The sequence below is a fragment of the Sander vitreus genome, chromosome 1 (genome assembly GCF_031162955.1).
Source record: "Sander vitreus isolate 19-12246 chromosome 1, sanVit1, whole genome shotgun sequence".
In the NCBI taxonomy this organism is placed as follows: Eukaryota; Metazoa; Chordata; class Actinopteri; order Perciformes; family Percidae; genus Sander; species Sander vitreus.
The window spans coordinates 28,470,467-28,495,466 of NC_135855.1; the positions used below are offsets into that span (position 1 = coordinate 28,470,467).

General features: G+C 40.6%; 1 protein-coding gene across 5 annotated transcripts in view; it reads right to left on the reverse strand.

Moving 5' to 3' along the window:
• The window catches only part of esrrga (estrogen-related receptor gamma a), a 79,527-nt gene that overhangs the window by 36,008 nt on the left and 18,519 nt on the right, over positions 1–25,000 (reverse strand). For 3 of the 5 annotated variants that reach the window (XM_078251609.1, XM_078251591.1, XM_078251627.1), the window contains exons 3-4: positions 18,384–18,808; positions 10,615–10,743 (exon numbers count right to left, since the gene is read on the reverse strand). In XM_078251609.1, the coding sequence (XP_078107735.1) occupies positions 10,615–10,743; positions 18,384–18,808 (554 nt within the window). The remainder of the gene's footprint in view (positions 1–10,614; positions 10,744–18,383; positions 18,809–25,000) is intronic. The other 2 variants (XM_078251618.1, XM_078251600.1) reach the window with 1 other exon arrangement.

Below are 25,000 nucleotides of genomic sequence, written 5' to 3' on the forward strand. Positions count from 1 at the left end.
GTCATTGGTTGGTCAGAAGAGGAGAGGGACACAGAGAGAAAGCAGAAACAACGTATCAGAGTTAGAAGGGCGTCGGAAGCAAGAAAGAAGCTGGATGTGTGGATCAGGAGGACGAATAAAGACTAAATGAAAGAAAGGGTTTGATCAGGAGCTTAAGTCAATAGGTACGCATGTTACTGTAATGTATGGCTGCATATATTCTAACCTCAGATTCATGGGCGTAAATCTGATCTAACAGTAGGGGGGGACAATAAACATAAAATTTCGGAAGAGCAATTTATGAAGAGGACACAAATAATACAGCCACAATTATACTCGTAGAGGACATGTGTACACAGAGGAAAGCCTTAATACTATCATTAGTGTAGCATGGAGACTGTACCATTATCCTTCTTTTCAGCGTTTCTCTTGATTCAATGCAAAAGCTGACTAAATTGACCAAAATATTCTTCTTTAAAACCATGTATTTCTTTTAAAACTGTTTCAAATTGTTTGGCTTCAGATCTTTTACAGATTGTAAACATGTCTCTTCAAGCAGGTATCTTCCCACAGGCATTAAAAACTGCAGTAATCAAGCCACTCTTAAAAAAAAAAAACCTAGATACGTCACTAATGGAAAACTACAGACCTATATCAAACCTCCCATTTTTAAGTAAAGTTATTGAAAAAGCGGTTTTTCAACAAATAAACCTTTTATTGCCAAAAAATTAACGATTAAAAGTCGACGCCCATCTTCAATCAACAACGTTAAAAACAACAGACAAAACAAGAAATCTTGGCATAATTATGGACTCTGACCTGAAGTTTAACAGCCACATTAGGTCAGTAACTAAATCTGCCTACTATCACCTCAAAAATATAGCAAGGGTAAAAGGACTTATGTGCCAACAGGATTTGGAAAAACTTATCCATGCTTTCATCTTCAGTAGACTTGACTACTGCAATGGTGTCTTTACAGGTATTCCTAAAAAGTCTATTAAACAGCTACAGCTGATACAGAACGCTGCTGCACGAGTCCTTACCAACACCAAGAAAATAGAACACATCACTCCAGTTCTGAAGTCCTTACATTGGCTTCCTGTGCACCAAAGAATAGATTTCAAAATACTCTTGTTAGTTTATAAGTCACTTAACGGTATAGGACCAATTTACCTTTCAAATCTGCTACTACACTACGAGCCGCAGAGATCTTTGAGATCATCAGGGACAGGTCTGCTTGCCATCCCCAGAGTTGGAACAAAAAAGGGGGAAGCTGCGTTCAGCTTCTATGGTCCGTACATCTGGAATAAACTACCACTAAACTGTAGATCGGCACCTACGCTCAACTCTTTTAAATCAAGGCTGAAGACCTTTCTTTTCGATACTGCTTTTGTTTAAATTTTACTATTTCACAATTGTATTCTTTTATTCCTGTATTTAATCTGTTTTTGACTGTTTTAATTTTGTATGAAATGCTTTTAATGTTGTATTAACTAGTTTTAATTTTGTATTAATTTGTATTGATTTTTAACTGTGTTTACTGTTTTATTGTTTTATGTAAAGCACATTGAATTGCACCGCTGCTGAAATGTGCTATATAAATAAATTTGCCTTGCATTGCCTTTAAGTTGTTTACAATCAAGCCACAAAAATACCTTAAACATAATGACTTATTTTAAAGAGTGTCCCCATATAAAAGAAATACAATGCTTTTGTACACTTGTTAAATTAGCTGATCATAATGTAAATTAGTGAGCCACTGGTAAAGCTCATCTGCTAACCCTGACGGCCACACACCTCCAAAAATATGAACTAAGCTCAACACACTTACCTGAGACTTTACACCTGACTGTCCCTGGTCTCCCTGTTCCTCAGGTCTTTCTATCTCCTCTCCCAGTGACATAGTGACGTTAGTATTTCCATAAGCACCCATTCTTATAAAGATGTTACAAAATTGTCTTGATATGAGGACTTAACGTACTTACTTGGCGTTTTGGTGTAAGCCTACTGAAAAAGGATCTTATGTCTGTTTTTCTTTTCTCTTGTCATTTTATCTGGGCAACAACAACACAAATCTTTAACGTCAGATGTCTAAATATGAGTTCATAGGTTCACCATGCGGTCATATTATAATTATGAAATGATCCATACGTCCTCCACATAAATATTAGGTTTCTTCTGGGACAGAGGATATATATTTAACTGATCTGCCACTTAACTTCATATTGAGCAAAACACAACTGTAGATCTTCAATATTAACCCTAATGTCAGTTCACACACATAACGTTAGGCTTATCGCCGTGGTAACGTTAGTTGTAGTGGGTGCATTTCTATCCAACAAGCTATTAAACAAGCTAGGCTACATTATATTACACTAACATAGCGAACATTTTGTCATGACTAATTCATTAATTACTCAGCATCATTTCTATTTGAGAAAAGAAAAACTTCATCCGATGTTTAATGTGAATAAAACAGCCTTGAACCGCTTACTTACTACATTCCTGTCACTACCCGATGAGAATGTGAGTCGAGTGCAGATCCTGACGTACAGCAGGCAGTGGACCAAACCACTGTGAGGCAAGGGAGGGGGAACTCAAAATGTTTCTAAACTTAAAAAGCATTTTTTGGGGTTTGTATTGTTTTACTACTTACACAGATATTTTAAGTATACATCATTATGTTATTTACAATACACAGCATTGTTTTATTGATATTTCTAGGGGGGGACAACCCTTAGAGGGGGGGGGGTCCTGACACCCCCGACCCCCCTGGGATTTACGCTCAGGGATTTGCTCAGATTCAAACTAAATTCAGCGAGAAATTAATTAAAATTTGATGCAGGTATCAAAAAGCGATTTTGGGCAAACATCTGTTTCCCATGTCTGTACTGTAGCATCACTAGTTTTATTACTGACTATAGCGCGCACACTTTTCCCCAATCACACACAAACTCTCACATGCAGACTCTCAATTTTTCACTTTCTCTTTTCCTTATACCTAAAAGACCCAGTGCTGTGCTGAGCTCACTTTATAAAGAGCCCTCTCTAACTACCTCATCTATTTTCCACCAAATTAACTCTCTCTCAGCACTGATTAATGATCAAATCTAAATGAATCAAATTAAAAATTGAAAATTATATTTCCAAAGCCCACAAAAACGAGACAGGAGGAGGCTAGTGGGAGAGCGAGAGTGCTCTACCTCCTCTTAACAAATGAGCCTTCAAGTCATAAAGTATGGGCAGGAGAGGAGAGGAGAGGAGAGGAGAGGAGGGAAGGAATGAGGAGAGGAGAGGAGAGGAGAGGAAAAGGGTCAGGGGAGAGAAAATGTAAGAATGAGAAAAAATTTAAAATGGAATGTGGAAAAAGAAGAGGCAAGGGAAGAAGTAACTACTTTAACAGGGAATGGGTAAGAAATGGAATAAAAAGGCGAGATAAAAAAAATATATTTTGATAATAAGTGATAAAAAGCATGAAAGGAAGTGTAGATAAAAAAGAGAACAGAGGAGAGAGGAGTAGAGCACAGGTTGTGAAATAAGAGGAGAAGGGAAGGGCTAAGTAATGGATGGGCTGGTAAACAAAAGAAGAAAGAGAATGAGAAAAAAAAAGAAATGAAATGAGAGTGAAAAGGAGGGATGAAGTGAAGGCTAATAAAAGAAAATTAGATAGGACAAGAATAATGAGAGAAAGATCCATGAATGAAAAGACAAAATCCACAGAGGTTATACGCCTTAATTATGTGCTTTAATTATTATGTCAACTAACAGTACACCTCTACACAGTTTACTTCTCTGACACACACACACACACACACACACACACACACACACACACACACACACACACACACACACACACACACACACACACACAGTGACAGTGATGAAGGTGAATCTTTCCTATCGTGGGAATATTGCTATCTGTCAATAGCACGATCTGCACTGATCACATCAGCATAGATTTTACACTGCACTGGCGTTACTCTGTGTCAGCGCACGTGTGTGTGTGTGTTTGAACAATTGAGGGATTGCGAGTAAAATGCCTTTGACACCTAAAGTGCTTCTGAAGAGGGAACCGTCGAGCATGGAGAGAGAAATGTAGAAGAGAGAGGAAAAGAGAAAACAGAAGACATGGGGAAAGACACAAAATGGATTGATTTCAGATGGTCAATGATATGATAAGAGAATGAGAGGATGAAAGAGGGCGAAAACAGGAGTGAGGGATAGAGTGGAGAAAGCAGTAGGAAGACAAATAGAAGGACTGTTGGTGGTGTTGATGACAGCAAAGAGAAAGAAGGATGACAAAAAGCACAAGCGGAAGAGAACATTTAAAGAGGCAGAGATGAGGAGAGGAAGGAGAGAGTAGTTTTATGGTAATTGAAGTTTAACAGGGTTGAAGTCACTCTTCCACCTTAGACCAGGTTATCACCTTATGTTTTTGTGTGTGTGTATTTGTGAGTGTGTGTGTGAAACCGCAGTGTTGATGTAATAACATAAATGGTTTTCCTATGTGGGTTTAACAACTGATGGGCGAGTAGATTGGGTAAGACAACAGACCCATTTAAATCTAATGTGTGTTTGCGTGCTTGTGTCTATGAATCGTCTGCATGTGACGAAGAAGTAGAAATAACAAGAGAAAGAAACATATCTGCATATATAGCTACAGGAATACCAGAATATGGATTATTTTGTGGTGTTCAGACCACTGTCAGAGTCAAGATAATTTCATAATTGTTGTCGGTGAAGGTTTTTATGCTCAAATAAAAAAAAAGGACACTAAAGAACTCAAAGAAAGCAATAAAAAAAGGAGGGGTAGAGGGGAGGTTAAGAGGAAAGTGTATGTAGTGTCATGCAGTGACGTTGTTTAGACTAGAAAAGATCAGAACAGCACTGCCTTAGGCAGCGGGCAGGTGGCTGTCACTAGTGTGTGAATATGTGTGTGTGTGTGTATGTGTGTTTGTGTGAATATGGGCATGTGTGTGAGACCATGTGAGGTCTCTAAAAAATGTTGCCCTTTTTCTTTGAAGGCTGTGTATACACCAACATGAGGGTAATTATATTAAGCTTCAAGCTACACTTTAATTTCTTACATTTCTTTAATTAAATATTTATATAAATATTTATTCTTTTTTTTATTAACAATCAAAAGTCTTAGTTTTTTATAATAGTTGTGACACATGAGAGTGTTTTTATGGAATTTGTGTGAGGGTTGGATAAAACCGTTGTTGTTGTTGTGAGCTGTCAAATGCAACTGAAAACAACAGCTACATTTTGCTTTCTATTACATAAATTGCATTTCCAAAACAGTCTTTCTGCCTCATCTCCTCAGCTCTCTAGACAAACAAAAAGAAAGTGAATGTGAAAGAGAACGGACCACTTAGGCAGATCTTTCGTCGCAGTATTTCCATTATCGCTCCTTTCTAGCTGGGATGCAACCAGATGCCAGTCACATACACAAACACTCACTCAGGACAGACGCTACAGGGCCACATTTAGCTACAAGTTTCCCATGGGGAACACCAGACGCCACCAGTTGTCTGGCGCTCTCCTCTTGTCTGCTCCCCTCTCTCCATCACTCGTTCTTTCCCCACTTTTTATCGTCTACTTTCATTCTTTCCTGCCATGTATTTTCTGCTTGTACTATTCATTTACCAATTATCCAATCATATTGACCCACAAAATGTGTTTTCTTTGCCATTTCATTTTCTTTCTTTTTTTTTTTTTTTACCTTTTTAATCATAGATATCTTTTAGGAAATATGTCCTTTATAAGAGACAAATTGTCTTATGTGTTTTGTATGTGAACATGTGTCGGCCAGCCGTCTTGATTGTTGTGTCTATGACTGAATGTGTGTGCGGCAATAAGATTGGATAGCAGCAGTCAGGACTGTTGAGCTATGAAGAGAGTTATGATGCATACTGCCAGCTGTTTGTAGACACCATACACACACCAACACTCACACAGACTGAGGCCTTCCACCCGATCTCACTCATTAGGTCTTAGAGGCCGTGGGGAGCATGGCCAAAGTTGGCACGAGCTGTTGTGTGCATGTGTGGGGCAGTGTGCCAACGTTTATATTTGCAGTCCGTGGAATGTCTCTCTAGTAGTCTACCATCTGAATCCAGCTGGCCGTTTACGGCAATATAGAGACGAAGGCTTTCGTTTTGGAACCAACACATTCTGTCTGTTTAACCATGATTCATCAGACGTGCCATCATCAAAGCTGCTATGTTGTAAGGGAGCAAATATGACCAAATGTACAATGTACATGCATGCTGAATATTGCTGGCTCCTGGTCTGTGTGCCTCTGCCAAAGACTTTCATGTTCGAATGTCTGATCTGTGTTTTGTATTCTATTCATGCCAATTGTACGCATTACTGCTGAATTTGAATGCATTATGTCTGTCTTGCTTTGCCAGTTGTGTACAAATAACTGTGACAGCTACAGCGTTATTATGTTTGCTTGTTTTTTAACTTGTCAAATAAATTATGAAATGTATTTTCTGAGGTAAGAATTTGTTAAAAAAATCACTTAAACCCTCTCCAGTTTTATTGCGTTTCATCAAACCTTTTACCTGCAATACAGTAATACCCCTTTATTCTCACTCCCCCCTCCCCTCTCTCTAGGCAGATTTAAGCCCCGCCCCTGTGACCTTTCGGTCTTCAGCTGACGCATCATTATGACCTCATTAAAAATGGACAGACAGCCATTGCCAGAGGGGAAGTTCTCTTAATATAGTCAGGCCTTTTAATTGCCATGCTCCAGAAATTAGCTGCTACATATTGGTGGGTGGGTGCCCCATGTTCATTCCTTCCTTCAGTTTACCCCTTACTCGTTTACTCTTCTCTTCTCCTCTCCTCTCCTCTCCTCTCCTCTCCTCTCCTCTCCTCTCCTCTCCTCTGGGTGAGAAACATTCAATATTCCACAGGTATGTGTGTGTGTTTGCGTGTGTCTTCACATGACCAGGTGTGTGTTTAAGAGATCATGTAAAGAAAAGGCTCCAATCTGAGTTGGTTTACTGACCCTCTGGCCTCTTGTTCTCCCCTCTCTTTCCGTCACACACACACACACACACACACACACACACACACACACACACACACACACACACACACACACACACACACACACTTCCTTGCTGCCTCACTTGCTCTTGCTCTTCATCTCACCCTATCTGTCTCCCACAGCGACAAAGCTAATTTGAGGAAGATCTTGCCCTAAGGGGTAAACTATAGCATCTACACACACACCCACACACACACACACACACACACACACACACACACACACACACACACACACACACACACACACACACACACACACACACACACACACACACACACACACAGACACACACACAAAAACACACACGCACGCACGCACGCACACACACACACACACACACACACACACACACACACACACACACACACACACACACACACACTCTACTTCATGTCCTCCACCCCACTCCCACTTCACCCTTACCACTTTATCTTCACCTTTCTCCCGTGAGCTAGCCCCTGACAACCACAGTTAGCTCTGATGCTAACTGATCTAGCCACTTACCATTATCATCTATGCAATTCTGCTGCAACGATGCGTACACCCAGAAGGGTGTACATGAAACACAGTAGGCAATGTTTTTAAATAGTGTGTGTGCAAAGGATTGTTAGTTGAGAGTGATAAAATGTTTAACCAGGTAGAATTACAATTGCTTTGTCATTCTGTACATTGCTCTTTACAAATATGTATGTTGTTATCAGTCCAGACAAGGTCTTTGTTTATATTTTAGCTATGTTAATTTTTCTTTATGAGTAATGTTTCAGTTCAGTTGAGTCCTCTCCAGTGACACCACTGCATTACAATGGGTTTGAGTCAGGGTTTCTATTTTAGAATAATAATTCAATTGGAGGATGAAGTATATGCACTAGTTTAAAAAAAAATAACAATATGTATATTATATATTATAAACTAATATCTCCAGCAGAATAAAGCAAATATAGTTCTTGATCTGTGTCCTACATCAAAAAAAGTGAAAATTAGAAAATATAAGAAAATGGATGTATCACTTCTCTAAATGACCCTTATTCATATGTAGAGCGGGACCTCCTGTATTAAATTCCCACCCACCACAACAAATGAGGTGGCTGTGGTCTGTCATGTTGATGTATGTATATGTAGGACTAGGTATGTGTGTGTGTGTGTGTGTGTGTGTGTGTGTGAGTGTGTGTGTGTGTGTGCACGATATATGTGTGTGGAGCATAGGCTGTATAAAAGGAAGCAGGGAAGCAGCGGAAACAAAAGGCAGCATGGTTCTGCTCTTGTGGGCAGACCACATCCTTAAGAATAAAAAAATCAATAGCATGTCTACCTCTCTTGTTCACATTTATACTCTCAGTTAAAATGTATTTAAAAGTGTTAAAAGGAAATGATGACAGAATTTTTTTTTTGGGGAGTTTATTGGATGAGGTTTCTGTGTCCAGTAGGAGGATGCAGCCTGAGCTGTGTGAACTGTTGGAGCTACCAATGATGCATGCACTTACACACGTGTGGGTATTTGTGGCCAAATACACATTTGAGAGACAAAACATGCGATGAGACATGGGTTCTGCCTATGTCAGATCCACTGGGAGAACAAACGCTACGACAGCAGCTTGTTGGGAGTGTGTGTGTGCGTCTATGTGTGTATAAAAGAGAGAGAGAGAGAGAGAGAGAGAGAGAGAGAGAGAGACGAGAGAGAGAGAGAGAGAGAGAGAGACAGAGAGAGAGACAGAGAGAGAGAGAGAGAGAGAGAGAGAGAGAGATGAGTGTTTGCAGTGAAGTAAAACTGGGGCTGCTGGAGGCAGTTATATTTATGAATTGTGTTTAAGTTTAAGTGTCTGAAGCTCTAATGCATCTTCATTTTACCTTACCATTTACAACATTTTGCAAAGTGAAGAGAGAGACTTTTTTAAATTTAGATTACTGAAAGTTTTACTGTAAACTGTAATCTTGTTTTTCAAGCATGTCATAGTTTTTGTTTGCAAATGTATATTTTATGTAGTCTATTACAGTCTTTTGTTTTGTGTTGTTCATGCTGTATATGTTTTTATAATTTCATTCTAACAATTGTGGGAAATGTGATATCAGGCATGTGGAGTTTTCAACCCATAGAATATTTTTATCAACAGCTTGTGAGGTTAATAAAATGTCCATGTTTTAGTTTTTTATTACAATTGTTCTGGTTTTCACATAACAATGTAAGTGGGTGAGAAGCTGCAGGTATGGATGGGTGTCATGGTGCCAACAGGATGGAAAGAACAGCGATTGAAGAGGAGAATGGATGGACGAAAGGCACAAGAGAAGGAAAAGAAACAGTACAGTAATACTGAGTGGGAGCACTGGAGGGAGAGATGAAGACAGGAATGGATGGCGAGAGGGCTAGCAGGCGTCGGCAGAGGCACGCTCCCTGACCACTGTAAGGAAGGGGGCGTAGGCCAGGTCTCCCATCAATTACAACCTTGACCCTCCTCTCTTCTCCTTTCTCTTTCTCTCTCTCTTTCTCACACACACACACACACACACACACACACACACACACACACACACACACACACACACACACACACACACACACACACACACACACACACACACACTTTCTGCTTCGTTCAACCATCCTCCCCCTGCCTCTCATCCTCCCCTGGTCCCTCTCCTCTGCTCCTATAAATCAATCGCTTCTCTCTTTGTCCCTCCCCCAAGCTTTCTCCCCCCTCCCACTATGCCTCTCTCCTCTTCATCCCTCGCCACTCCTCTCCCTCTTTTCATCTTTGGAAGTGCAGTGGGAGTAGAAAGGTCAGAGGTCGGCAGACAAGAGAGAGAGAAAGAGGCAGAGGCAATGAGGGAGTGTGAAAATGAGAGAGTGAGTGTATTTAATCAAAGTGGTGTGGGGGCAGATAATATCTCTTGTTTATATTTTTTTTTCACCGTTCTTCACCACTGAACAACTGCTGAGTGTGAGTGTTGCGATTATCCTGTAGAGTTCTATGTTTATCTCATTTAGCTAAGACAAGGATGTGGGACTTTTTGTGTGCAAATTCCCTCAGAAACTATTGCACATAACTTGTGTATGAGCAAGTGAGAAGTGAACATACACAGTGACAGAAGAGAAGAGTGATGGTGAGAAAAAGCTGACACAAGTATTAGGATACAAAAAGACTTAAAGTCGTAAGATGGACATGGGCAAACAGGAGCGACATAATGCCAATAAAAATAGATTACAATATACTGTATATAAAATGAGTATTAACAAATTATTTGAAGTGTTACATGTAGCATTGTTTAACATCAATAAATCATTGTCATACTTTGGTGTATGTGGGTGTATGTTTACCGTAAACCAATGACACCATGTTTGACGGTTGGCCTGTATTTATGACATTGGTTGTTCTTGTGTTCCTCAATCTTAAGACCACAATTTTGCCCTAAAGGGATAATGGTCTTCTGATTATGCAAAATGTTGTATTAAGGCTTGTAGAAGTTGCTATTCCTATCAGAATTGGACTCTATTAACCAAATAAATAAACATATTTAATAGGCTATAAAATGCTACATGTAGCACAGTTAACAGAGAAAGATAAGGAAGAGACCTTTTCCCTTACCCTCCCTCAGCATGCCCACAGTCAGACACTTCATGAAGCGGCAGGCCTGGCACGACTTGCGTCTCCTCTTGGTGATCTCACACTCGTTGGTGGCTGGACAGCTGTACTCTATGTTGCCTGTATGTAAACATGTTGGAGGAAGAGAGAAAAAGGGTTTCATTTCAGATGGATACTTCAACAGACAGGTAGGCAGACAACCTTTTAGACACATCCTGCTGCACAAAGACAAAGATATTTTTTTTTAAAATGTATGTTTTCATTTTGACTAATCAATGGACAGAGAGTTGTAGATGGACATACAGACACACACATAAAATAAAACTTCATGAAAATTGACTCAGCTACCTTGGTCTTGATATTTGACTTTAAGATGTCCCTTTGTTGGCATGGTGACCCTATAGTATACATTAAAGAGCAAGTACTGAAACCAAATTATTTTAAACTGACCACTATAAACAGACAATCTAATTTCCTGTGATTTGAGTTTGTGTGTATGGCTATTGTATTATCAATATAGGCTGTTAATGCAATGTGTCAGTGACTCATTGATACCTCATAAAGTTATCACTTTGTTTAAAAAACTGACAGAAAACAGTGTAATTGTGTATATATTGTGTGTGTGTGTGTGTGTGTGTGTGTGTGTGTGTATATGTGTGTGTGTGTGTGTGTGTGTGTGTGTGCGTGTGTTACATGAGTATACATGTGCATGTGTAATGGCTCAAGCAAGCTGAGGTCGCGTGACTAGCTGCAGTTCAATCACAGTAACACTGATGCAGAGCTGAGGCTAAGATTATTAGCCGATGTAAGTCTATTAACTTCACAACCCTCGCCAACAAAAACATCACCCTAAGTGTGTTAGAGGCTAATACCACTTTTACCTTTAAATGTCCACAGCCTAACTATTTCTTCCCCACTTTATCCGTCTTTTTCTACATCTTCCTACTTATATATTGTCACGTCCCGTCTTTGCTATTTTTTTACACTTTGTATGTTACTACATGTATAAATGAGACCTATTTCTACTGTGGCTCCTGCCTTTCTCCCCTTTTTGTTGTACTCTGTTTCATTCTATTGTTTTGTTTTCTCATTTTCAGCTTCAATCTCCCTCCAGTTCTGCTCATTTCCTCCACTTAGTAATTTCCTTCCACCCAGTTCAAAGCAAAGCACAGTTATGGATTTGTTAGGACAGTTTGGACTATTGCAGAATTGCACAAACAGGTTTCTTTGTTCAGGAAGGTTTATTTATCTATAGTTTGAACTGTGTTGAGATGTGAACCCCCAAAAACACTTTGTTCACTTCCTACTGGGCCCACCTGACAACTACAGTACATCAGCAAGCCAATGCATCTCCCACTGAAACAGAGTAAACAGTGATTACTATTGACTGCTGCTGTGAAGAGGATGTTTTCTCATTACTGGGCTGATTAAGGGGGCTAGTTAGCTTTGGAAAAGGCTAAATGCACGAACCCTTTCTAATGGGTAACAAGATGCTCATTAATTGGCCTTGTTAGTTAAAGTAAAGGCTAAACATGCTAAATGCTGGGGGACTCTTACAGTCTAATGGACACTACTAATGGGACAAGTTAGCTTAACCCAACCTTAACATGCTGATGATACAGGAAATTGCAGATTAATTCAGCAATTAAGAGGGACACTTACCTAGCACTAAGTGCTAATGACACAGAATCTGCGTGGGTTAATGGGTGGTCAGTAAAAGGCCTTGTTAGTACAAGGCTAAACAGGAAAGTGCTGCTAAATGGATAAAGTAAAGTAAAGAGCCACTTATATATGGCTGGTAGCACCAAGGCTAAATGTGTTAAACCTCTCACTGAGACATTTTAACATCTATACATGCTGAGTGCCACTGTGGGAGTAGGTGTCAATAGATGATAATGATGACGCATATTATTTGCAGATTAAATAGACACCTGTGACAGAAATAACAATGTTTGTGAAACTTGAATTTACAATATCTCAGGTCAACAGTAATTAGTACCTGAACTGGAAGTGCAGTATACTTGAATACTAGCACATTTTTATAAAAGGACCTTGATATTATAGATTGTACATGTTCAAAAAAGGGTATGTACTGTAGGACTATGTAACCTATGTGCCATCTTGCTTTAGGGTTGGGGTATAAGGTAGGAATTAGAAAAGAAGGGTTTACATCAGAATGTCATTGCTCTCTCGGTGTGTGTCTGTCTTTATGTGTCTTATTGTGCACTGAGGTGGGCTTAGATTAGAGAGGTTCTTTGAAGCTCTTATGTATGCCGTGTGAGTTTGTGTGTGTGTGTGTGTGTGTGTGTGTGTGTGTGTGTGTGTGTGTGTGAGGGGGATATATGAGGGCCTCAAATCCCCTGCAATCTCCTTTGAGATGTGCGTGTATGTCCACCTGCTGCATGACAATTGACCACCATTGTACAGACTGCCTATGAATGTTAGTGTGTGAGCTGTCTTTGTTTTCACCTCTCCTGATGTTACACATCAAACTTTGTCTTGACATAAGTTCAGCCTCTCTCTCTTCACTTCCTTTTTCTTAGCACCTTGGCTTATGGATATTTTTCATAGTTCAGCTATTGAATAATTTGTTTATTTTCTTTAAGGCAGTATGAACAGAACTCCCATGTTTGATGGTCCCTCAGCTTCATCTACTTTTCTTCTTCTCTCTTGCTATCTTCATCTTCCCATTTCATCGCCCTCTCCCTTGCTCTCCCACACTTTGTCCTCCTCCTTACTCCCCTTTATCCCTCTCTTTCTCAATAAGGGAGTGATAGATGCAGGTTGTCAGGTGTCGCTGGACTGACGCCACAGAAACAGCAGCTGCCAGAGCCACTTCCTCCATGCTGTGACATATACACGCGAGCACACACACACACACACACACACACACACACACACACACACACACACACACACACACACACACACACACACACACACACACACACACACACACCAACACATACCACTAATTCCTTCCTACAACCAATGTGCCCAGTCTACCCCTTCCCCTTCTCTCCTCTTTCTCTCATTCCTTGTTTCAACTTGTTGTTTATTCAAACTAGTATACACATCTCCTCTCCTCTCCTCTCCTCTCCTCTCCTCTCCTCTCCTCTCCTCTCCTCTCCTCTCCTCTCCTCTCCCACCCCATGCTCTCCTCCCTGTCCAGCTGGAGGTGTTTTTTTTGGTGATTACCTGCAGTTTTATTGGCTAATGGGTTGAAACATACCAATATGTCTGCTCCTGCCCATCTGAGGCTGGCCCTGCTTTCCAGCCAAGATACACACACTAACACACAAACGTGCATATGTGCACAGACGTACACATAGACCTGCGCTGATTTACACGGATGAGCCCAGGCCCACAAGCCCACACACAGACACACGGGGCAACACACACCCACACTATCTGTGGATGAGTTTGGCTTGTGCGTTAGCCAAAGATAATGTCATGACCCATTTGTTCCAGTGGATCCAGGACTGCACAGTCTGCATTCAAACAACAAAAATTGGTAATACTGTAGCACAAATATTGATTAAAAAAACTTTTTTGTTCATAAATGTGCATTGAGCTCATGATCCCCTTGGTGAGGCCTCCTATCTAGCACACATAAAGGCCCTTGAAGCATGGTCCAATGATAGTGAGCTAGAGATCAATGTGGCAAAGACAAACGAGTTTCTCTTTTGCAAAAAACAAGACGTAACACCAGAGCCAGTTTTATTAAATGGCCTTGCAGTTGAAACTGTGGGAACTTTTAAGTACCTAGGTACAGTTCTTGACAACCATCTGAGTTTTTCAGATAAGACAGACTATATCTTTAAGAAATGCTCACAACGACTCAGTCTCCTTAGAAGACTGAGCTGTCTGGGCGTTAGTGCTCAGATTACTGAGCTAGTATACACCACACATATTGAAAGTGTTTTAACCTTTCATCTCTCTGTTTGGTTTGGCCATTTAAGCTGCAAACTCAAGAACAAGTTTAACAGGATAGTGTCAATGGCCAGCAAAATAGTGGGAAAACCCCCAAAACACCTGACCCAAATATACACTGACAGAATGAGGAAGAAAGCTAGGAAAATCACTGCAGATAGTACACACCCTCTTTCCAGCCAGTTTGAGTTCCTGAAGTCTGGGAGGCGCTTCAGAGTGCCTCTGGCAAAAAGTGTTTTTAAAAAATCCTTTATTCCAAATGCTATCAGTATCCTCAACTAAACCAAGTGACAACATCAAATTGAGCTGCTATTTTAATGAATTTAAGCACATTTATTCTGTTTTATCCTGATATTTTTGTTTTCATATTATTTTTTATACTCAACTATCATGTCTGAGATGTTGTCTGTATGTTTATCTGTCTTGTATGTCTGGTGAGCCAAAGAAAAATTTCCACCCTGGTGGACAATAAAGATTTATTCTATTCTATTCTATTGATAGATTTTCTTGGTAAATTCTAGTTGTGTCTATTCAAGCTTGGAAAATTGCTGGTTTAAGGTTATTGTGAGTAGACAATTAAATGTTTTTTAATAAACATCCAGGAAACTACAGTATAAGGTAATTTTTACCATCAATGCAAAATAATGGCTGTGATTTATTAAGAAATGTATTAGAATTGTCTAAATTTAAAAAAAAGTAGGATTTCCCTTACACTTAATTTTTTTAGAATGTCCCTCCAGTGGCTTCCCATCATTTTGCTCACCAAACTGTTGTATTTCATTACAACCTTTCATGACGACAGTCCTGTGACTAGCTTTGCCAAAGTCTTGACCCCATAACCTTTCATTCTGGCCTTCCTGAGCTGTAACATGTCCACTACAGGTTGAAGGGAAGATTTAAAATGAAAATGAGGAAACGAGAGAGAGGGGACAGGGCATTGCTTTAAATCTATTCAAGGTCATATCCTGAACAAGCTCTGCTGTCAACATGGCATCATATCTATATGTTTGCTGGGCTCTTGGTATTTAATCTGTGACTGTATCCTCACCTATGTAACCTTTAACAAGCCCACAAAATGAAATGAGACATGGTAGAATTGGTCAACTATTACACACTAAGCGATGACAGATGAATTAGGGGTTAAACCTATACACACAGTGATTACAAGGTCATGCGTGTGGCTGTCTATATTCAAGTGTGTTGGTATATATGTGTGGATGTGCTTCAATGAGTTTTCATTTGTGTGTGCGTGTCTCTACCTTTATCTCAGTATGTGTGTTCCAATCTCTTTGTAAGGATTGTACTGTGTCCTGATCTCATCCCATAACAAACACATACAGGTCATCGCTAGGTAGTGGTGACCATCTACTGTAGTGGATGTAAGACTTCCACCCCCCTCACATCTCCCTCTCTCTCTCTCTCTCTCTCTCTCTCTCTCTCTCTGGGGCTTTACTGGGAAAGCTGCTTATCGGAGGCAAAAAAAAGCAGCGACAGATAGGTGGATGGATGGAAAGGCAGATAGATGAATCCTGTCTGATATGACTGACAGACTGTCTGGCTCAATGGATCGATGATGGCTGGCTGGCTGGCTGGCTGACTGGTAGCTTGGTTATTGCAGTAGCATACTGACTGACAAGAGGGCATTCCTGCTGACTAATGGGGGCTATTAGTTACTTTAAAAAACTTGAACAAATCATTAAAGACTAATACTCAAACACAGTCTTCAAGTCTTATCACTTGCTGATTGACTTTCTGACTGGGTTAACCACCATGGTGGTCCTGATATAATATAAATATGAAATTCAATGACTTTTACCTGATTTCCCATACTTAAAAGTGCCTAATTGATCTATGTTTAATGGGTTATCAAAGGCTGGTAATATTATATATTTTTTATTTTTTATTGCCATCAAATCCCATGAAAAGAACAAAACCAACAATGAATGGATCCTACTAACGCCTGATAATATTCATCTGTGCCAGAGACCCTAATTGTTGTCCAAAAAACTATGAAAAACACATTAGTAAGCCAAACTACTGGGTAACACGTTCCTTCTTAATCAACATGGGCAGTGTAGTTTACTTTGAGTCAATCCTACAGTGCCTTTACCATCCTGCAGCTGTAAATACTTGCTAGCGCTCCAAAGCAGTGGCTGAAAATATCTGTAGTCCAAAACCTATGGTGCTTAGCTTTTTACTAAATTAAAGTATATATATATATATATATATATATATATATATATATATATATATATATATATATATATATATATACTTTAATATATATATATTCATGACCTGTTTACGAAGAATTCAGTCTTTAGTAGGAACAAATGGATTTATGGCTGAGTGTCATAAAGTATATAGAGACGGATTAACACACTGTTGGTTTTAGTCCTTTCATGGGAATTGTTTGCACTCACAAAAGTACAGAATATTGGCAGCTTTATGCTACAGTGTTATATGCTAATACATATCTGCTTCAGTTGTGCTTGCTGTGGAATGGAACGTGGAAATCATCATAAAACCCAATGAATTCATCAATCAAGTTGTAGATTGTGTACTGTTGTAGTGCTATATTTGTGAAATTCCATGCACCATGTATTGAATGATTACCCACATATTGTATAGGTTATGTGAAACTAGGATGGATTTGCTATCCTTTGAACAGGGTGGACTAATGAACAAATGGCAGACTTATTGGCTTGCTTTATGGCTAATTGGTTGTGTGTAAGACTGAATTGTCCTTTGCTTACAAAGGTAAAGGATATACCCTTGATTAAGCTAAGTATAAATTGGATATCCACAAAACTGGAGAGACTATCCTAAATACCTTTGCACATCCTGGACTACTTCTAACCCTAACACAAGATGAGCAAAGGATTACTGAGCCTAATTCCTGGTACTCTTCACTCATCATGTGGATTACTGATCTACTCCTTCTTTTCTCTAACCCCTAACCTGAACTCCTGACCCCGAGACATAACCTCTGACCTTCCTGTGATACCACATTATCTCCTAAACAACAGGCTTATAACTAACATGCTTCCTTTAAAGCATAAGCAGCTAGATCTGGGAATGCAAACACTACCTGGAAATTACTCTTTGCTGTTGATGAAGAAGAGGTCAAGGTTGAGGGTGAAAGGGGGGCGTGTCTGGGAGTTGACGTGTATGCATAACCTAATAGGATGTTTATATTTGAGTGTGTGTGTGTGTGTGTGTGAGCACGCATGCATGACAGAAAGAGAAACGTTAAAGGGGAGAGAAAAATAGACTGTGGTGGGTGTCCTAGTGGCTTACTTTGCAGAAACATGTACCACATAAAAATCTGGGTTCACATCTGGCCTGGGGCTTTTATCATATGTCCTGGATCTACCATAATGGCTCAGGTGTATGTGCGTGTGTGACAAATTGTATTTTGTGTGTGTGTCTGTGCATTTAATTTGAAGGGAAAAAAAAGAGTTTATGTTTTAGGTGCTATGTGTACAATATTCCTCTGAAAGGCTGTTCCCCTTTAAGGAGCCCATCAGTTCAATATAAAAAACACTCTTCACCTTTAACTTTTGACCTTGCGTCCTGTGCAGCCAAACCTGCAATGCTTTTTGTTGTTGTGATGTCTTTATGACCTTTCACGTATCTTCAAATGAATATTTGGAATAAATCCAAATAAAAGAACTACAAACAACCTTCTGTCATCAACACTGAATATATCATAGCTTATGGTTATGTCTACAGTTTTTAACACATATTAATCTAGACAGACACAGAGGCAGAAATGTAGACAAAGAGACATAGATTATATACAGAAAGTCAAAATAGAAGCCAACCTTGGATGGTGCGTTTGAAGAAGGCCTTGCAGGCCTCACAGGATGCCACTCCATAGTGGTACCCTGACGCAATGTCCCCACACACCAGACACAGCCTCTTGGGCATCGAATTCAACATGTACTCGCACTTAATCTGTGAATCTTCCCCAATAGTTGACGAACAGTCCTCATAACGCTTTGATCCAGGGCCTCCAGCAGGACCCAGGGGCCCTGCGTTGGAGCCGTAAAGGCTAGGGGACTCTAAGCCGTTGGGGTGGCCGTTCATCGTGGACGAATAGGAGCCTGAGGCGTCACTGGAGCCACCAGGGGAGTGATGGTTTAGGCTGTCAGTCAGGGAGGCTGGACTAGACGGCTCAGTCTTTATATAGGAGGACGGACAGTTGGACTCAAGGTGGCGCTCCTTACTGGACATTCTGCAGAGAAGCCTAAGGAAGTGAGACAGGAACAAAAAGAAGAAGAAGAAAGTATTACAAGAAAATGTCAAGTATAAAAATGTCAGAAAAATACTTGTTAAGAAAAGAGGGAAAACCAAGAGAGGGAAGGGTTCGAGGAAAGCCAGAGAAGAAGAAAAACAGATACAGTGAAGGCAATGTTTGAAAGTCCAATTATAGCAATCATTTGTTCTAATGTTGTCAATGTCCATCCATCCATCACATTTGTTATTTCTTTTCCTCAAGAGAAATGATATTGAGAGATGTGCAGAGGGAGCAAGAAGGGACAAGGTAATAGCAGGGAGTAAGATAATTTAATACAAAAACTAAATAGATTGTGGTTCATTAGGGGAACTGTGTGTCAAATAGAGTAGCAGAGAAGCCTCTACAGTACCACACAGTCACATAAACACATACACATGCTCGGGGCCGACACATCCGTCACTTTCCGGTCAATAGCAGCTTGTTCTACATGAAGGCAATCAGTAAGCAGCCTCTCTGCTGCTCAATCATCCCAAAGACAGCCTCACACATACATAATGCTCTCTCACTCACTAACACACACACACACACACACACACACACACACACACACACACACACACACACACACACACAGAGTTTCAGAAGTTAGGGCCACTGATGCAATACAAAACTGTTTGAAAAAAACAAAACAAAAATCACTGCTAATCAGTGCCAAAGTATTACTGTTTCCTCACCTCTTGTTCTTTTTTTGCTGTCCCTCTCTTCCTCTACTCTGCTTCCCTTTCTTATTCCCTCTCTTTACTTCTTCCTTTCCCTGAGGAGGCTGACTGGTGTCTTGTTAATGGCAGTTGTAATTAACAGCTATCTTCTCTCAGTCCGTATCTCTCCAACCCTCCCTTTGTCTAACTTACTATCTATCTGCCTGTCTCCCTATCACTTCCTATTCAATGCCATCTCTCGGTCTCTCTTACTCTATCCTTGCCCACTCTGTCTTTCTCTTCCTCTTTGCATTACCACTCTCTTTCCCTCTAACCCTTCCCTCCCTCCCTTCTCCCTTTTCATTGTTAAAGGCAGAAAGCACAAAAGGGTTTTTTAATTAAGGCAGGATGCTGCTAAACGAGGGGCTTCTAAAGTCCAGTCAGCCTGTAAAAGATCCCTGTTCTACAGGGACCCATAAAACACAGACAGCGCCTTGACGGAGAAAAGAGAGCCGGTCGGGAGAGGGAAGGGTGGGGGAATGGGGAATGGATATAGACAGTAAAACAGGTAGGCAGACAGATAGCCAAAGCAGACAGACAGAAAGACAGACAGAATGGAGAAAGTGAGAAAGAAGAGTTGGCTGCATTGAATGATGATAGCCAAATGGTTGTTAATGTGCTTAAAATGTGCACTATGAGTTCCTGCATGGTCACTTCTGTTAACAAAACAGAGCAAGTTCTCCCCTCCCCCCATGTTTCCGTAACTGTCATGACTAACTGACTGTTACACAGTAGCCGCAGCCCAGCTGGCGCGCGCAAATGTGACGTCATGGGATCGCCGTAACTATTTATACCTGCGCTGGTGGTCGTGACACTAGTTGCAGTCTTCTCCTGAACAGAGTTGGCGCTAATGAGGAAAAGGCTACCGACTTTGCTCTTTCTACGGACTAGAAGAAGAAGAAAAAGATAAACAACGGCAGAACTGGCAGCAGCATTGACGTCAATGCTTCGATTTGATTCGATGACCTACTTCGTCGGATCAAGCCTTTCATTCGCCATAAAAGAACTCATCTTAACCCAGTAAGTTTACAAGAGAGACTTGCAGTCACTGTGAGAGTCCTGGCATCCGGTTGCCCAGGAGCTCATTCATGCTTCCTGTTTCTGCTTTGTTGCGCGCCGCTGAAATAAAAAGAGTGCGCAACCTCTGCTCGTGCGCTAAAAATCCAGGCGCGCCGGCAAGATCTATGTTATTTTGACGTCACGATGGCGCGCGCCAGCTTGGCTGCAGTTACTTTAAAATGGCCATAACTGTCACTAACCCCCACCCCCTCCCATCTTGTCGATGATTGGCTGGAGTGGTTTGTTGTATTTTGGTGCACAGCCTGTGCTCTAGTGTTTGTTTGACGTTTACGACCCCTGTGTTGTCTCCAGAGACCGGGCTTTTTCACAGTGTATTCAGGGGGCAGGCAGCTAGCGGATCAAGGAGAGATGCCTATGATTTGAGACAAAAATGAAATCACGCTGAAACCATGCAGGAACTCATAGTGCACCTTTAATGGGTTTGATGAGCAGCAAAACAAAGCTGTCCTTTTCCTTTAGCCAAACCTAGACAGGTACTGTGAAGCAAAACCTTTCCCAGAAATTCATTGCTTCCTTCAGTCAATTCTTCCTTTCATAAAGTGACATGACATTTATAATGTACAATGCTTTGGCCTTTTCCCCCATTTTCATTATATATTTTATTCCCACCACCACTTCTCCCATCCCCTCGCTGCAAGTTCTTCTAATTCAGTGACTTAATCGTGGCTTTGTGGTATTCACCAATGTCTATGAATCCTTTTATCTGATGCCAAGGTATACCTTCCGTTTGGAATGAGGGGGGACGGTGAGGTTTGGACACAAATCAAGGAAAGGAGGTAAAAGGGATGGAGAGAGTGGAGGGATACAGAAGGAGATACAGAAAGACATAAAATGTGCTAGAATAAGCAAGAAATGAAGAAATGAATGAAAAGTGATGGGGTGATGAGAGATCGCACAGCCTGTGTTCTAGCAGAGGGAGAGAAAATACAGTGGTGACAGAAAAAGAGAGTAGAGACATTTAAGCAGATGATGTGATGGTGATGATTTAATCTCTCCTTTTTCACTCTTTATGCTCTTTTGTGCCCCCTCCCTTCGACCGTCAATCCCTCTGAGTACCATTAAGTGAAAGAGTTTAAGTGCCAAAAGATCTCAGGTGTTTCCATTCCTCCTCTTAGCTCCGTCTCTCTCTCTTTTCCTCTATCATCTCTTTTTCTCACACTCACATCTTTACTATGTGCTCTCTCACTCTCTCTGCTTATAAATGAAAAATAATGGCAGTAGAAGGGGGAGGAATAAAAAGAATGAAAAAGAAGACATGCGTGCAGAGGAGGAGGAAAGAAGATTAAGAAATCACAGCCAGTGCGCTGTGCTGAGCGAGAGGTTGAATGCATTTATGTATGTATGTTATCAGTATAATTACGGCGCTATGTAACGATGGCTCAGTGCTGAAAGAGCAGTCTTATTGTGCCTGTCTGCTCTTCAGATGAGTGTGGAGAGAGAGGGAAGGGGTTGGGACTCCTTTTGTATCAATTCTTTATGTTTTCAGTGTTTAAAGAGGTTTATATAAAGAGGAAAAGGCTTGAGTGTGTTTCTTCTTCTTTTTGTGTTTTCACAAGGGGCTCAAAGACGTGAGCAGCGTGTTATGAGACGATTGCAGTAAAACACAAAAAAGAGCAGGAATCAGATTTTAGTATTAGCAGTTTTGCCTAATTCTGTTACAGAAGAAGGGTTTTGAATTTCATTTTCTTCCAACTAGATACAGAATGAGACCAGATTGAGACAGCCAGAGCGAGCGGACAAAAGTGGCTTTTAGTTCCTGCAGACATCAAAAAACACACACACACACACACACACACACACACACACACACACACACACACACACACACACACACACACACACACACACACACACACACACATCAGAAAGATTACTACCTTCCCTTGTCTCCATTTCCAGCTCGATCCCTGTCATTTTCTCTTTCTCTTCGTTCCCATTTCTTTTTTTTGTCATTTCTCACTTTTTTAAAGGCACGGTAACTCATGAAAGAGAGATAAATATGTGAACGTGTGTGGAGAGAGAGAGAGAGAGAGAGAGAGAGAGAGAGAGAGAGAGAGAGAGAGAGAGAGAGAGAGCAACACAAAGAATAGAATAATGTCTAAAAAAAAATAGAAAGGGAAAAGAAGATCTTTTTTCTGTGTCTTGAAGGAAGGTGGGCCACTTTAGTATGACAAGCTGTCATTAGAGCGGTGGGCTGATGTAGCGCCCTGACAACTGGCAGGGACAAACATACAATCATCGTATTAGACCAACTACTCTCTGCCTCACTCTGTGCCTCTGTGCTGTTTGCTGTGTGCTCCTTTAGTTTCTGTGTTGACTTGCACCCTTTTATTATATACAATCTTTGTACGACTACCTCGCTAGATGGCAGCCATAAACACAAACTGATCCTCAAACAACTCCAAACTGTTTTTGTCCCGCCCCAGGTTAAAGAACAGAAGAGAAGCAGTGTAAGTAGCTGCGAGTTGAATAGAGGTTTACAACGGACAGTCTGGGTGTCATTTTAACATTCACATTTCACTAACCATTCAGACTTTGATATCACTCAATTTGTTCATAACCACTCATTTTCCTTGACCTGATGGACTATTCTGTCATAGATCTCAGCAATTGGTGAGTAAACATGTTAGCATTACAACTAAATATGGTCCAACAACCAAAATAGTATAACCAAATATATAATTTGTATGTGAAGATAATGAAAAGAGACGCGCAGCTAAGACAAATATTTTGCCTAAATCTTATCCTGACAATGAAAAAGGCTCTGTTAAAATATATATGGATTTCACTACACCCTGATAAACTTGAGTGTAGAGGTATGAAGCATCTCACTGCCCTAACAATATTTTTAAAATCACATGGAAAAAGTGATAAAAACATAAGTGGAAACGAGTAAGAGAGAGGAAAAACAGAGAGGAAAGAGAAATGGTAGCAATAGAGACAGAGAAGGGAGAAGTGCTGACAATGTAGCTACCACGGGTTGGCTAATACCTTTCTATCACACCAAGCATTGTGCTCTCGATGCTGATAAGAACACACAGTCCAATAAGCAAAAAGAAAAAAAAGAGAGAGAGTGAAAACCTTACACAATTCTATCTAGATCATACCGGCAGTGCTTTGGGACGGAGGGGAAGTGAAGGAAGGATGGATGGAAGACAGAAAAGAAAATACATTGAATTAAAGAATGGGGTAAGAAGGGGAACAGGAGCAAAAATGCATTAACATTTCCACAGTCAAATGAATAGAATGATTTCATCAATTGACTGAATTGCTTTTTCAGCCCTCACACTCCTCTGTTTATTTTTCTTTCTTTGCTCTATTTCTCTCTCTATTGTACTCCCTTTTCAACGCGCTCCTATCTGTGGAGGGTTGTTGAACTGCTTGTCAGCTTGTTACTTCGATATATGCAATGGTGAGTGTGCACACACGCACAAAAACACAAAGACACACACACACACACACACACACACACACACACACACACACACACACACACGCACACACACATAAACTTGACTTGTTAGCAGCACACAGCTGTTGTTAAAGAATTACAGCGAGAACACATTTTCTATTTTCTGGGGACTGAATTATTGGACTGGGACAGAGAAAAACACAAACAAACACGTAAAAATGCATGTGTGTCATTCTGTGTGCCATTTTCTGGGTAAAAAGTAATTGAATCTGTGTTTTTAAATGTGCATTGTGTAATGTGTGCGTGGAGAAATAGAGAGAGCAAATAATCTATGTTGCTGTGAGTTTGAGTTTAGCTCCATAGACTCACAGTGTGACGATGATTATAGTTGTTTTCAGGGAGAAAGATGAATAAAATAAAAAATAAAAACTCACGCAGCGACAGTCAATCTAAACCACTCTGCCTCCTACTGAGCTCTCTCTCGCCCTCTCTTTCCTGCTCTCTTTGGGTCTCAGTCGCTCCCTCTCTCTCTAGTTGTTTCTATTTCTCACACACAAACACACTAGCATTGCTTCTCTCTCTTTCTCATGCATCTACACCCTGTCTCACACACACACACACACACACACACACACACACACACACACACACACACACACACACACACACACACACACACACACACACACACACCAGGGAGCAGATCAATTGTTACAGTGTTAGTGGGGCAGGGAACCTGTAATTCACTTCATTGGCTGCAGAATAAACCCCTGATTACATACAATCAATGTGATAATGGCTAAAACACATTCTGCCCAATGGGCTGTCCGGCTGTAAAGACCAGCAGAGGAGAGGAAATGTGAGTGTGTTTAGACACCACGACTCCTTCTAGGTATGAATTTTAATGTAACAGACACAGACCTACACACACCTTTGCTGTGCACAACTATC